This window comes from Notothenia rossii (genome assembly GCF_949606895.1).
Source record: "Notothenia rossii genome assembly, chromosome: 6".
In the NCBI taxonomy this organism is placed as follows: Eukaryota; Metazoa; Chordata; class Actinopteri; order Perciformes; family Nototheniidae; genus Notothenia; species Notothenia rossii.
The window spans coordinates 82,403,167-82,419,631 of record NC_136909.1 but is presented as its reverse complement, the minus strand read 5'-3'; the positions used below and the strand labels follow the sequence as shown (position 1 = coordinate 82,419,631).

Sequence of the window (16,465 nt, the reverse complement as noted above, 5' to 3'; positions counted from 1 at the left end):
TCTTCTTTCCAAAGTCACAATTAAAGAAGCTGAATGTGTGTATGTATGAGTGTGTTTGTGAATGCGTGTGTTGGAGGGTGAGGTGGCTGCTTTGGAAACATTTTGATTGGCAAACTTTATCTGGGGGCCCCGAGGGACTGCGCAGCCACTGGAAACGATTTATCGGAAAAATGCATCCCAGAATGCACCTGGGGGGCTCTTGCCCCGGGGCGATTATTGAATGACCTCTGAGAGCGTGACTCCTGCTAACCTTCCCGCCCGTCGACAAATTAACTTCCCTCAGCAGTGAAGAGGTAAGAGTACGACCCCGTTCAGCAGCCATTGTTACACAGAGGGGTTCAGATACTGAGGCAGACCCACGACACACGGAGAGCCTCTGAAGGAGGGGGGGGAAGGTTTGCACATTATATTCTATTTTTAATCACATAAGGTTGCGTAAAATATAAAAGGTACAAATTAGGGGTAGTTACTTTAGGTTACATCGAAAAATGCTAATTATAAAGAATGGAAAAAGAGCAAGCCGGATAAATACTTAATTCAAAATCTGGTTATAAGATAAGATACGATAAGATGGAATTTTATTGATCTCAATTTGGGGAGGAAATGTTTTGTGGCATTAGCATAAAAAGACACAGCATTGTACAATACAAATTCAAAGACTAGAAATAAACAAGAAAGTCGAAAATATACATGTTGAATTTAACCAGGTATTATCTACATATATTCAGATCAATTACTTATTTATGTTTTAAATAAAGGTGAATGTATTATTGTATTAATATCACTCTATAACCATAATACGTTACATAGTCGATCTGTTCATTTTGGCTGTCAGCGGACATACTATAACATTTAAAAATCTAATTAAATTAAAAAAGTCTAAATTGCAAGATGTTTTTTTAACCCTAAATAGGTAGGAAATAAAAAATAAAGAAGATTGGAAAACATTTTTTTTACAATGTTGTACAACGTGTTTAACGATGAGCTGAGTCGTGTTTCCAGATGCACCTGTTGGTTTTCTACAGTAAACTATAACTGCATCACTCTAACACAGAATTATTAAAAGCTAGTTCATGTCTTGCCTTCAGAGGATCACGCATTTACACACAAATATATTTTTAAGCTCAAACTGGAGCACAGGCTGATTTGTGTAAAAGCAATTAAATAGTTGCTAGTGTGCGCAATTAGTCGATGGAGGGAACATTATATGGCATTTTGAGTTCTTCTTTGTTAGATATCATTGCCACCCTGAATTGAAAAAAAACAACTGATCTGAAGAAACCGCATTAGGATATGTGTCTTAGCATTGATGCGTCCGGACATCATTGATCAGTTCATTGAAAAGTAATTCTATGTTGAGTTTTTTGAGTTCTTCGAGTTTTTGCTCCGCAAAAAAAATTCCAACTTCGTTTTTTGCCATTTCTCATTTCTAAATCGTATTCCACATACCGAGTCTGAATCTCAGGGCAGCCAATGGTCCCCCGTGAAAGGCCAACATCAGCACATCTGCCTCCAGGCCTGCAGCCCACCGCAGCCCCTCCAGTCCTCCGCCGCTCCGCAGGTGGTCGGCGAGTCTTAGCGTTTCCGCTGGAGCCTCATCCTCCGCTACCAGCGCCATCCTTACAGGTGCCAAGCCCACATCAAAGCACATCAGCTCCCCCTGCTCTCCCCCCACCACCACCACCACGGCCCCAGCAGGGTGCCAGGCGAGGAGGGTGGGGGGTACGGGGCAGGAGGCCAGGAGAGAGACCCCCCGTCGCTGGTCAAACAGCACCAAGGAGGAGTCACTGAGACCCAGGAGAAGAGAGCTCTCAGAGGGGTGTCGTGAGCAGGAGACAGGGCGCGATGTTAGCGGGATGCGGGTGGAAGACAGGCGGTGCAGGCGGCCTCGAGAGCACTCGTACACACAGCTGTCGGCCCAGAAACCCTCTCTGCTTCCTGGAAGCTCCACTGTGAGCAGCTGGTAGGGCTGGAGGAGGCTGAAGCGGCAGTCCAGAGGGTTTCCTTCTGACTGGAGAGAGCCCAGCACCTTCAGAGGGAGAATACGTTTCAATAAGGCTTCGACTGATGCTCACCTTCCTATAAAAAATAATGTGATCTAATGTGACAATGAAGAATAACATATTTGCAAACTTTCGTTAATTCACATTCAGTACACAAATGTTTCAGGCAATGCTATCCGAAGTTGTTAGTCATATCATTGTTTAGCTTGAAAAACATCCACAAGTTGAACTTACCATCCTATTGACTGCACCACTCATTGAGCTGTGGGTTTTCTAACTGAAATATATGGATAAGTATTTCATAGATAGCCATACAATTACTTTCTTAAATTCATGTCATCCAAGTGCCACCCTCCAAAGAATATTTCAATTTGTCCAATACTTTGTTTCTAGTGTTTAGTGGCAAATGTTTACCTGCTTTACTTTAGCATGTTAGCATTATCATCGGGAACATGTTTGCACACTTTAGATTTAAAGGCTGACATTTCTCTGATGCAACAAAACTAGTTAGAATATTTACAACCAATAAGTGTAACAACAGCACGGTTTAGTTACCAAGGAGACGCCTGCATGTGTTTTACTTGATGTATCTGCAACCTTTTAACTATACAGAACAAAGGGAAGAATAGTTCCTGCAATTTCAAACACTTAAAGTCTAAAGTTTAGAATTTGTGTGTGGACAGAATTTTCTGAAATGGAATATTCGGACTTGTGCCAGTACTGTTGATAAACAAGCAAAACAAAGGAACAGTTTGGAAAACATGTGAGAGAAAGACAGAGAAATGAGTCATACCATGGCAGCCACAACCCCCCCCCCCCCCTCCCCCCTCCCCCCCCCGGAGATGGAAGAAAAAGAGCCTTCCACTTTGCTCATAAACACCCGGCTGTCAATCAAGACAACTAATGATAAGAGCTTCATTTTAACTCAAGGTCAACAACATATTCTCCCTGAGCATACCACAGCCTGGCACCCAGCACCCAGCGGTAAACAACCTGCTTTGTTTACCTGCGTGAGGAGCCGAGACCTACAATAACATGGTGACTGACAAGAAACAAGTCCTTTTTCAAAATAAATAGAGTGATACATGAAGAAAGCTCTGGATTTTGAGAGCAGAATTCAGATTATTCGGACACAATGGCTCCACTAAGCCAGCAAGCATTGACACTGATGGAGTAAAGCCGTGTCACGGGTGGTAGTGTTGATAAAACACCCACAAGGAACCATCAACTGTAGGTGTGTGACAGGAGACATCAGCCAACATTTCCACAGTCACTAACAGAGCGTTATAGGAGGGATTTCACCTAACCGAAGCCTCTATCAAAAACCCTGCATTGACCGTGGCAGCTTTGGCTAAATGAGCCCATTTCTTTTCGCCGTGTAGACAGAAAGAAGGATGCCTGTCTTCCTCTTCTCTCGCAAAGCTGTCCGGTCCAGTTTTTTTGGCAGGCATTGGCAAAAAGGGACTTAGATTGAGGAAGTTGTTGTTTGTTTTTTTGCCTGCTTGTGGTCTACAGCAGGAGAGAAGCAGATGACTGTCCTCCTGAAAGCTTTTTTCCCCACTCCATAATCCCCCAGAGCTATAGCTCCTGCTGCCCCCCAGGGGGTGGGTGCTGTGTGTGTGTGTGTGTGTGTGTGTGTGTGTGTGTGTGTGTGTGTGTGTGTGTGTGTGTGTGTGTGTGTGTGTGTGTGTGTGTGTGTGTGTGTGTGTGTGTGTGTGTGTGTGTGTGTGTGTGTGTGTTTTTATTTGCGGCAGCAGGAATGAGGGGCTCAATTCACACTGAAAAAATGAAACGTTGTCCCTAATTAAATGTATTATGTCAAGAGATTTCACATAACTGTATTAGGTTAGTTAGATTTCAGTAAGGGCTGGGGTATCCTATGGGGAGGGTAGGGCTACATTTCTCCAGGGACAAAGTAACACAAGCATTTCACAAACTTGCACACAAATGCGTAGGTGGATGCTTCGAGTCGACAGGAATCACAGGACCTACTTCCGTTCAACAAACCCTGACCCCCCCCCCCCCCCCCCTCCCCCCAACACATCTCATCCTCTCAGCTTTTCATCCTGTGCCCGGCTGCTGGTGCCCGCCTGCTGTGCCAGCATGTCACCGTGGCACCATCGGGGATGAGGTGCAGCTGATTCAGCTCTGCCTCCCCCGAGAGGTGACCCTCCGAGGAAACAAGAAGGGGGAGAGAGTGTGGGCTAAAGAGCAGTGAGGAGGAAGTACTGCATGGCCTCATTCAAACTGCAACAGCGTGTATTTTAAAGAGTTCAAGACCAATTTGTGCTTTTATTTAGAAACATATGTGATGATGGAGAATGATTTCTCACACCCCTGTCCACAAATCTAATTTAATTTACTGCCAATTCAAATCACAGTCTTCATCACAATTGGGTATTTGCTCCATTCGACAGTTAATATTGATATTTGAATTTCTTTTTCACACCACGATCGATAAAAGCATTTTGTAGCTTCGCAGGGCCTCACAAATGTATGCATTGATTTATTATTCCTTGATGTTACTTGGATGTTTGAAGATGCAGTTCATTATGCAGCCGTTTAAAGGCTAGTATGGCATTTTATTAGCCAATAAGGAGCTCCTTCATCTCTAGTCAATATTTCATAAAGGCATATATAACAGCCCCTTTACTCTGGCTTCACGGACATCTAAGTGGTCAGTTTAAGATCATTTCAAACATATACCTTGTAATCAGCATCAAACTCCCTACATGATTTGAGCTCTATTGGATCAGGAACTGAGTTTGAGTTATTTTTAAGTGTTTCATAAATGTGCAATATTTGAAAAACATAATCAAAGTCTCAAATGTGCTACATACAGTAGGACATTAAGAGCAAAAACTGCATCCCACGGTTTATTACAGTGAGCGCAGCAGCATTTTGACTCCGGGTCATTTGTACAGCCATGCTGTTCACATTCATGTGTACTGAGCAAAGGCAAGCAAAAGACCCCTGAAGGCAACACAGCTGATTGGGGGATTAGATTATTGGCACTCAAGACTTTAGGGGTCAAAGTGGGGGTTCACTCTTTCAGAAAAACTGCGAATACTCATGCCATCGTAAGCATGGTGAGACATGATAATTGGCGAATGATGACATAAACCTTTAAATGCAGCTGGATATTATAAGTTCCCCTAAAAAAGAAAGCGTGGACAGTAGACAGTTTTCTTGGCATTGATATCACAAAACTGTCTGAAAGCAACAATGTCAAAGCCCTGTATTACATACTGCTACATGAAACATGTATAACGGAGATACACTTTGGAAGTCAAAACAACAGCCAGTCTTTAAACTAAGTGTGGAGAAAGGACTTCTGAAATACAGTATTCATGTGTCATTTAAATATATTCAGAAAAAGCTTTGTTTGCCTGTGAACCCTCCAGAGTATTTTGTGGCAAGTTATTGAACTGTATTCCCCGGTTCTGAGAGCATAAAATAGAAAAATGATGAATAAGGTCAAGAAAGGGAGTGAGTGAAAGAATGTGCAAAAGAGACAGAAAAAGAGGGCGACAGACAGATAGAAATATGCACAAAAGACGAAGAGAAAGAGAGAGAATAAAGTGAGTTCAGAGAGGGGAAAAGAGGGTGGGACATGGAGAGAAAGATGCAAAGAGAGGGGGAGACAGACAGTGAGAGAGAGAGGCCTCTAGTAAGTAGCTTTCTCCTGGTTATTGGTTTCAGTGACTGGTCAAAACTATTCTTCTCCATTCTTCTTGTCTCTCTCTCGCCGGCACCTTTCTTTCCCCCTCCGTGGCGTGAAAGATAAAGCGGACGGGCCCAACTGTGTGGCTGGCCCTTGTTCACAGCAGTGGCCTTTTGAAGCCAATTTTCCAGCTCACGGAGCAGAGAAAGACGGGCAGAGGGACTCGGAGGAGAGTCGAGGGATGAAGGGATGAGGGCTGTATGAGGGGGAGGAGGAGGAGGGGGCGGCTGAGTTTGAGGTGTGTGAATTAGGGTTAGTGTTGAGGTGCTGATGTGAGAGAATGCCCAGATACAGCAGGATTACGATGCAAAATGTTCCTCACACCTAAACTGCCATAATTGGCGCCTCTGAACATAACTGTAGAACAGAGGGAACGTAATTCACTCGACCTGAAACAGTGGAAGCAGTGCAGCTTGGGGATGATTCTGCGCTTTGGGTTCCACACTGAACTTTTCGTGGTCCACTTTACAGTTTGATTGAAGTGCATTGTTAAAAAAGTGCTTTTTAGTGTACATGCTTCAGTTCTGCACATTAAAAAGGACGTATTTTGCAAAAGTATAGGTTAATATTTGTAATTTGTTTCTCTACTGTGACAAGTTCCCATGCTTTAATGCTCAAAATGTTTCTATACTGCCTCTCTGTCTGAAACCAGAGCCCAGTCTGCTCTGAGGGCCGGCTCCATTGTGATTGGTTGACCGCTTAGACATGTCCCGCCCCTTAGCCAATCAACCTATCTATCGTAGCTATCATGTACAGCAGGGGTGTCAAACTCAATTTCATCACGGGCCACGTAGGATGTATGGTTGCACTCAAAGGGCCGGTTGTAACTTTGAGACTATATCAAAATACATATATAATATTTAATATATATAAAATAATGCATTATATTACATTATTGCCTCTGCATTGGATTATTATCTGATAGGCTAATAACTTCATAATTAACTACGTCTGAAAGCAGAAGTCTAGGGCAAGTAATTACAAGTCTCTTCATTGAGAATGTCACAAAATGATTTAAAAAAGAAAAGCCAAATCCTGCAAAAAAAAAAGAAAAAAGGGTGACATTTCGAAAAAAAAGTGACATTAAACAAATAAATAATGAGATGCATTGTGGGACATGTAGTTTATGGGCAACGTGCTTCTGTAAATCACCATGTAACCGTATAATAAACATATTATATTCTTTCAGAGCTCTTGTGGGCCACATGAAATGAAGTCGTGGGCCGGATTTGGCCCCCGGGCCTTGAGTTTGACACCCCTGATGTACAGTGTGTTGGAGCGCTAGCCAATAGAAGCGCGAGTGTTACATAGTGATGTCATATATCATGAAAGTAAACGGGTCCAATGGAGGCGTTTCAGGCAGGGAGAGGGATAGAAACTCCTTCTGAAGGGAACACAGGGATTCTGGCCTTTGCAGACCGTTTACATGCACTACAACCAAAATAACACACTACAGGAAATGGAAAACCACAAAAGGCATAGTAGGCCTCTTAAAAACCGCAGCTTTAACTTTCCGAGGCAAAATTACCCAATTTAAAGTTGTACATGTAGCTTTCAAATACAGTCTTAATTGTACTGTTATGGATCAGATGAAGTTTAGATTGACTTATTCAATTATGTTTTCCTTCTGTACGAGTTATTTCAGTCAAGGTTGTCTTGTAATGGACAACCTTGTTTGGGTTTTCTTGTTTTGCCAAAGGAAAATCCCATGCAGAACAGAGCTAATAATTAAAAGACAACAGAAATCAGAGGAATGCAGATCAAACAACGGCAGGGAAACTGTTTGCTGACAGATAACAGGACAGTCATACATACGCTTTAAAATGTTCACAAACATAGACACAGATATGACTAAAAAAGTAGGAAAACATTCATCTGGTGTTTTCCTTTTATTAAGATTATTAAATGGTTTGTTTGTGTGTATGTTTGTGTTTAGGGGGGGGGGGGTGCATGAAGGAAGGATAATTAAAAATGTTAACTGAATGCATTAAATCAAACTATGTATGTGTTTTTCTCTGCTTCCCCCTGCATGCCGTGGCTCCACTTATCAGCATGAGGAGGGGGGGGGGGCATACGAATTAAGACCACATAGGGAAAGAAATCAGACTTTTATAAATGCCGAGAGACTGGCTAGAAAATTGGCTTAGTGCGGCAGATAGCGTACTGAACAAAAGGAACATATATATGAGCTTGAAGTGATTGAAGTAGCTGGCGTCTCCCGATGTGTGCCCGGCGTTTGATTCCCGCCACGGCTCTTACATAAACTGCTCGCTTAATTTCACACCGCGCATCTGAAAAATGACAACAAACGCTTTCATTAGAGCGTGATGCCGCAGCCCCACGAAGACACTTTAATGTTCTTGAAGCGTGGTGGAAGGAAGGAGGAGAGGAGGATGTGGGGGGTTGAAGGAGACAGTGAGAATAAACTAGGTGAAGGAGTGTAGATAAATGTGAAGAGCGTTCCAAAAACAAGTGAAAGCAGCAAACAGCATCTGCTTTGCTTATTTCAATATTCATGTGCCTCCCTCCCTCATTCTGCTGCGTGAATTTGTTTTCCTAGCATGCAATTGGTAACGCTCATCTCCCTTCTCTCTCTGCTGTAGTGAAATATTTTGCATACGCTTACCGACACACAGCATGAGGAGTAGAGTTAAGCTCAGTTCGGTAATTTAGGATCTTTCATGTGCTTTTGGCACGAAGACAACCCTACGTTGACACAGAATCAGGTCACGGGTAGGGTTTTGCCAGAGGCCATGAGGATGTGTTTGAGTGTGTGGAAGTGTAGGCGTTCTCCTTCACGCTGAACCACAGCTTAGCTTCTCCGGTGTATTTCACATGGTGATGCATGGAGGTGCAACACAGAGGTGCCACCCTAGAGGTGACTAACGCACCGTCCCCAATCCCATCCACCACAACACAGGCCTCCACTCCTAACAGCAGCTTTGTTCACTATGTGTCCTTTCTGTGTGTGTGTGTGTGTGTGTGTGTGTGTGTGTGTGTGTGTGTGTGTGTGTGTGTGTGTGTGTGTGTGTGTGTGTGTGTGTGTGTGTGTGTGTGTGTGTGTGTGTGAGAGAGCAACTTAGTGCGTGTAAAAAAAGAAACAGCTGGAGTTATGGTGTGTTTACTGAGTTTATAGCTTCAAACAGTCCTGAAAAGGTCATAATAAATGTGTATTTAGAGTGTTAAAGACTGGCCTAATAACGTGTGCGTGGATCATTTTAAGATGTTGGAAGGACCCCCAAACTCCTACACTGAATATGTGGAGGCTTCAAATGATGGAGACTGCTGCATGTGAAACGATGCTGGGAAGGTTGAATGTTCAAAGTGGCATGGCTAATGAACAATGGGATAGTTTCAGTAGATACATGTCTGGGGAAGGTGGAACCGTGTGAAGACACTAATAAGTGGATGTGGGACACTCACAATATCATGCACTAATGTGCGCTGCTATGACTGGATGTTTTACTCTGATGTATGGATACTTATCAATGCCTGTTTTTACCTGCCTGTTTTTCTGTTTTTATTATTTTTTTATTATTTCTTTGGTACTGTTTGTTTTTTCTCTGAGTCTGTGTATGATGTTGGATGTTTGTGCTTAAAATATAATACAAAAAATGGAATTACAAAAAAAAGAAAGCTTTAACTATCCTGCAGTTTTAAAATATACTGAAGATTGACCTGTATATGGAGAGCTTTCCCTTCAGTCTCAGATTCTTCTTCCCTTCATCACTGTGACTTAAAATACTTCGTTTAGGATCAGTATCTCGCTCCCAAAGGAGCAATCCACCATCTTTTCACTTGAGTTAAGTAATTAAAGGGGCCCTATTACCATCATTTTCAGGTTCATATTTGTATTTAGTGGCTCCACTGTGTATACAACACACTACAGGATGGGGAAAACCCCAAAAAGCATCATAGGTCCTTTTTAACATAACCTTAAATGAGTCAACATTGAATTTCGGTTTCACTTGGGACAGAAACAGCGATCTCCTGGGTGGATCTCTGGGGTTTGTTTGACCTGTACAACCACCCCATGTGTACACAAAGTTTCTAACCTTTCCTGGCAACGTTTGTGTGAATGTACCTTGAGGCCTTCAGCAGGCGAGCAGCTGAACAGGACCAGGTTGTTCCTGTGTGTGTTTGTCGGGGTCCAGGGCCACAGCTCCTCACTGGGCTCCTCCGAGTCCCACCAGCAGAGCGCCATGTCCTGCAGACGGTTCAGAGCCAGCCGTCTGCTGAGCCTGCGACCGCCCCGACCGCTCACCTCCACAGACACCATCTGGACATGGAACAACACGTACAGTTGGTTTAGGCCCAAAATACATTTCTGATTTACTGTTAAATTATGAACCATCCAGAATAGATCTCTCAGGTCTTCTGGGACGTGTCAACTTTCTGTCCCTTAGTCAGAACTAAACATGGAGAAGTTCAGTTATTATGCAAACTACCAGAAACATGCAGGTCCGCTGCAACTCTTACTACTTTTAAATCCAGGCTGAAAACTTATATTTTTGCCGCTGCTTTTAATTGAACTATTCAAATCTTAAACTGCACTGCAATTTTTATTATTTATTTTGTCTTTTAATGTTTATTTTATTATCTTCAATTCATTTTTAATTGTTCCGTTCATGGTATGCACAACTTAATGTACAACAATTATTTACAAAACATGTCTCTATTAACACACCATACCCGAAAAGGAGCAGGGAGGAGAACATCATCTTATATTAGCAGCCCCTTTCTCAAACAAAATAAAAAATAGATGGTCTGTCCTTCATATTTTCTTATTCACAGCCAATCATAACAGTATCGTAGGAAAATAAGAGAAACACAAAAACATACAAAAAAATACTGACAGTTAACGGAAAGAAACAAAACAAAACAACAACACCAAAACATCACATAAACAAGGAAAAGTGCAACACCCTCATCTGAGTCCTACTGGAGTAGAAAGGGGAAAGCGGCACATAATAATAATAATAATAATAATAATAATAATAATAATAATAATAATAATAATAATAACAATAATAATAATAACAATAACAATAATAACAATAATAATGGGACCTGCAAATAAAGAGCAGACATCAGAAAGACTTACCAATGCAGGACCAGAGTACATCAACTTATTTATTCATCATGACAAGAAGACAAGAAGATCCGGTGAGGAAGAGGAAGAAGATGAAGACTAGCTGCTGTATCACATTCACCAGTAAAAGGGGAAGTTATCAGAGAGCCTAAGTGATTCACTCATTTGGATTCACCTGCCTGTGTTAACACCTGAAGGCTCTCAAACTTCTCCAGCCCCGAATATTACTCGTGTCCTTCCCCAATTTTGTTTTTGTTGATCTCTAAAGGTTGTTTTTTATCTTCCATTATTAATGTGTGTCTGCGTGTTTTGTTCTGTCGGGCTTGTTGTTTTAGTGATGTGCATATTTTTGGGAAGGTCCGCCACGCTCTACGGGCCACAACAAAGAGACGCACAGTAATGAGCTCTCGTGGCGCTGGGGGGGGGCACACACATTCACACAGAAACACACACACACATACATGAATGCATGCATGTATGCACACAAATACACATGTATACATGTACAGGCAGTGGGGTAAAAAGTGTATAGCACACACTTTTATAGACACACACACACACACACACACACACACACACACACACACACACACACACACACACACACACACACACACACACACACACACACACACACACACACACACACACACACACACACACACACACACACACACACACACACACACACACACACACACACACACACACACACACACACACACACACACACACACACACACACACACACTTAAACAGTGCTCCATCCAGAAGCACTTTTAAAGCAGGTGAAATTGCAGGTCTTACACTGTGACCCTGCCTTTCATGAACACCACAGCTCATTTCTCTCACACACACAGACACACACACACACACACACACACACACACACACACACACACACACACACACACACACACACACACACACACACACACACACACACACACACACACACACACACACACACACACACACACACACACACACACACACACACACACACACACACACACACACACACACACACACACACACACACACACACACACACACACACACACACACACACACACACACACACACACAGTGTATACGAGTGTCTAGGGCCTGACAGAAAGGCACGTTATGAAAGCAGTAATACAGCCATGTCTATTTAAATTATTCTAAAAACAACAAAAACTAAAATCTCTTGGAACAAAAAAAGGGTTTAAAGCACAGAAACATGCAGAAATTAATAAATCGACAAGCTGGAGGTTCAGTGGTCCATGTCTGCCCTTCTTGCCCCCTTGGGGGGGAATTTGCTTTGGACACGAAATACAGAGATGAATTAAAATGATGGAAGTACATGTGATGATAAAAGGAACAAAGAGTTGCCTCAAACAGCTGAACGGGAGATCACTGACAGATTAGAAATGGCAAAGAAGAAAAAAATCTGAAAATCACCGGGTTAATAATACACTATCTCAACTCCCCCCGCCCCCCTCCACCTCACCATCCCTACCCATCTCTTCCCTCTTCTGGTTTTTTTTTTTCTGCTGGCGTTTGCTGGTCAGCAATAATCAAAAACCACTTTCTGTGGGCCGGATTAGTTTAGCCCCCCCTCAACGCCCCCCCACTCTCCCTTCTCCAGCTTAGCCCACTGGACCAGGGCGATGTGTGTGTGTATGTGTGTGTGTGTGTGTGTGTGTGTGTGTGTGTGTGTGTGTGTGTGTGTGTGTGTGTGTGTGTGTGTGTGTGTGTTGTGGGGGATGGGTAGTTGTGTGTGTGTGTGTGTGTGTGTGTGTGTGTGTGTGTGTGCACATGTGTGTACGTAGCAGCACATGCATTGACAGAGGTGTGGGGTGTACACTATGGGGGGGGGGGGGTGTCTTATCAGGACTCTGCTTCTGGAGACAGACGCGCGGCAGCAACGATTGCTTTAATACACACCCACATGTACACGCACACACAACCACACACACCTTAACAAAAGGGCTTGGCAGTAATGTGATAATGCCAGGGTTAGCGGTTAGCCAGCTAGCTAGGGAGGGAGGACAGAGTGCAGTTTTGTTTTTGGGGAGGGACGAACGTGTCGGCACATACTCTGACTTTTTACTAATACCTACAAAACACCTCCAGTTCAAGCTGCCTCAATACACACTTTTATGAGAGATTATTAGACAGAAACAGCAACGATGTAGAGAGTAAGAGGCACATTTAGACAAAAGGCCCGTGTTCCCATGGTGACTACATTCACCTGTTGTGTCCAAAGATACAAAGCCAGAGTTGGGCCAATATTCATCATTTACAAACTGCATTAGGCCAAAGGTTAGGGCACGTACAAGTATTATAGATTCTGATAGTGGGTAGTTAACTAATTTAACTACCGAAATGAAAGTTTCATTTTTGCTAGATTCAGGCAGTTTGTGAAGTAATCTCTATAGACAGAAGTCTGCAAATGAATTAAGAAGCAACAGGTTAAGATGTTCTTATTTGGAAGACTCCTGGTCTCAAATCAAAGTTAATTTGTTGTCCGAGAAGTATAGACACACAATGTTTCAGCGTGCCATCAGATGGGAATTAGACAATGATATGGGACGACATGCTACTGCCTTTCTTTGTCTGTCTTTACTTTCTCCTTCCGACTCTCACTTCATCTTCTCACACCAGTCTTAGTGCATACAGAATCTCTCAGGCACACACAGATTACTCATGCACATCAATGCGTTGACTGTACCTTGATTTCAGAGGGTGAGAGTTTGTCTGTTCGCCTGCCAGTCTCCGGGGTCTCCTGGTTCTTTGGGTTGAGGTAGACTGCAGCCACCTGGCTCTGCTCCAGGAAGGACAGCAGGATCAGCCGATCGCTCAGCACCGCTGGGAACAACAGCATGATCATTAATGTCAAGATTAAAAACAACAACAACAACAAAAACAACATTACATTACATTTAGCTGACACTTAAATTGAAAGCAACTTACAATAAGTGCAATAAACCACAAAGACACTAACTCAGAACAACAAGGAAAGTGCAGGTACTGTACATTCGCTTCATAATAAGCCAAATCCTTGAAGTGCTGGTGCATTCAAATAAACTCATGAAGAGCTCCATTTCTATTCTTATTTTTCTGATTTAATGGCCAATGTAAAGGTGAAACAGTCCTGAGGTCAATGGGGAGCTCATGCCACCATTTTGGATCCGGGATAACAAAGGGTTGTGTTTTTGTTGAAGTGTACCTGGGTCAAGTAAGGGTGTAGAAAGCCCATTGACCCATGCATAACGAAGTGCACATGCTGGGGTGTATGGTTTGATCCTCTCCTGGATGTGGGACGGACCGGATCCCCTCACAAAAGGGTAGGCCAGTACCAGTGTCTTAAAGCGGATTTGGGTGTGTAGGGAGTGCAGGAGGTGTGTAGGGTGGGAGAATGTAGGTCGATTGAAACCCAGTTGAGCTACATCATGTTGAGATGACAGTTATAGAGTTCAATATCTCTTTTCAAAGACATCAACATATTCAATGGTAACTAAACAAACTTTTCTGAACAGAGCCTAGCCTTTTGTCGTTATCCTCTAAATGTCCCCCTCTCCTTCCTGCTTCCTCTTTTCCTTACCACTGCCTCCTTATTCTTTGTATCTCCTTCTTCCTGTTCTCTCCTCTCTTCCCCTGTCAGTGTACTGCAGGCTCTAAAGGCCTTTTTGTGGTAGAAGAACACACTTGATCCTGTTCAACTCTTCAGGAGCTGCATGGAAACGCTGATTAGCAATTAAGCCCCCCTCTCCTTCAAATTAATCTGTTTATGAAACCAATTAAATGGAAAGTAGGGGGGGTTGTTACACATGTCTCTCAGATATCCTGCTTTGAGTTGAACGAGTAAGGCTGCACCCCGAGATTTAGAAATCTAACCGCCAATTAACCACGGCATGTGTGTATTTATAAAACGTGCGGGTATTGGTATGATTACACTTCAAATCATCCTGTTGTGTGAACATTTCAAATTAATATGCAAATATTTACGAGGGAAGTGAAACATCGCATGGAAATACAGAAAAACTAGCAACTGAAATCAGGTCAATGGAGTCGGTGTGTCCTTATGTTGACGTTGGATTAGAAATCATTAGTAAAGAGAACTGGTCCAAGGCTTAAACAAAATGCAGCCATTAACGAAGCATTGGCTCTTCTTCTAAACAACGCTTAGTGCAATAGTAAGCGTCTTTGTAATAGATTACAGTCAAATCAAGTTAAATGCAGTTTAGTATTGATCTCTACGGGTGTCTATAAACGGGATTACATTTAATCCCATTCATTCCCAAATGAAGGAGGGGATATGAAACCAGGCTGTGGCCCAATCTGGGACCAGGTGGCTGATTTGGCATTAAGGGCCAGACCTTTATGACACACACACACACACACACACACACACACACACACACACACACACACACACACACACACACACACACACACACACACACACACACACACACACACACACACACACACACACACACACACACACACACACACACACACACACACACACACACACACACACACACACACACACACACACACACACACACACACACACACACACACACACACACACACAACCATGCTTTATGATTTCTCAGTTACACCCAAAAGCATTATATAAACCTTCAACATGTTGAAACACGCACATAGACACACAGACAGAAAGACACAGACACACACAGCCCTAAATCCATTTAATGCCATCTCCTCAGCAGCATGTTGACATAAGAGGCCAATGGGCTTAACCAAAGCACATTTAAACATGGGTAAATGAAACGGGCTATGAAAAATCACTTAAGGATGCTTAATCGCGGAGCATATGTTCAGCTTGGCCCAGCCATCGGCCAAAGGAAGCCGGTAATACTTTGATGGTGTAAAATATGTGTAATCTACAGCTCTGTATGATGCAATCACGGTGGAAATGGGAAGGTAGCCGGCATTGAGCATACAAACTTTAAGGGAGGACAGTAAGCCGGCTTTGTCACATCGTGAAACAAAAAACAGTTCTGGCTGCCGTCGCTCGTTGTCTCGGGGACAAACACGCAGCAGGCCTCACATTCAACCGGATCCATGCAAATCAGGAAGAGGATTTACTGCAGCGTTCACACACTGTAACCCAGTGGCGAACCGTCAGGGCCTTCAAGGTATTCAGAGAATACCCTGGAACACTCAGATAAACAAAACATCGATTTAATTTTATAAATAAAATGTATATAAAATGAATAAATGAGAATCGTATCTGTGTTGTTGATCTGTAATATTAAAGTGTTACGTTGATTTGTTTGTCCTTCTCGGACCATGCGCTACGCATTTCAGTGGTTTTGTGTTAGAAAAGAAAGCAACCAATCAGATCTTGTCCTGGGTCTCTGGGTAGAATATCCTTCCACAAGGTATTCTACATCCTTGATAGAATGCCATGGCCGTTGCACTGAATGAGAGCGTACATTTGGACTGACAGTTTGGTCAACAAATCATATATTGATTTGTAGCCAATGGGCGTATTCTTTCAGAGTTTCCCTCGGTTCCAGGGTATTCTAGAAGGCCCGCTAGTTCACTGGCTCGAGACAGCGGATCCAGATAAATGCGACGAAGCAATTCATGCCGTTTTATTGTTTTTAACGTTGAAATGGC

The 16,465-nt window shown here is 42.9% G+C and overlaps 1 protein-coding gene across 9 annotated transcripts in view; it reads right to left on the bottom strand.

Moving 5' to 3' along the window:
• The window catches only part of wdpcp (WD repeat containing planar cell polarity effector), a 77,720-nt gene that overhangs the window by 25,887 nt on the left and 35,368 nt on the right, over positions 1–16,465 (bottom strand). For all 9 annotated transcript variants that reach the window (XR_013809196.1, XR_013809197.1, XR_013809198.1 and 6 more), the window contains 3 exons: positions 13,539–13,675; positions 9,812–10,006; positions 1,450–2,029 (listed from right to left, as the gene is read on the bottom strand). Coding sequence is in view for 5 of the 9 variants with exons in the window: in XM_079686596.1 (XP_079542722.1) it covers positions 1,450–2,029; positions 9,812–10,006; positions 13,539–13,675 (912 nt within the window). In the remaining 4 variants the exon portion in view is untranslated. The remainder of the gene's footprint in view (positions 1–1,449; positions 2,030–9,811; positions 10,007–13,538; positions 13,676–16,465) is intronic.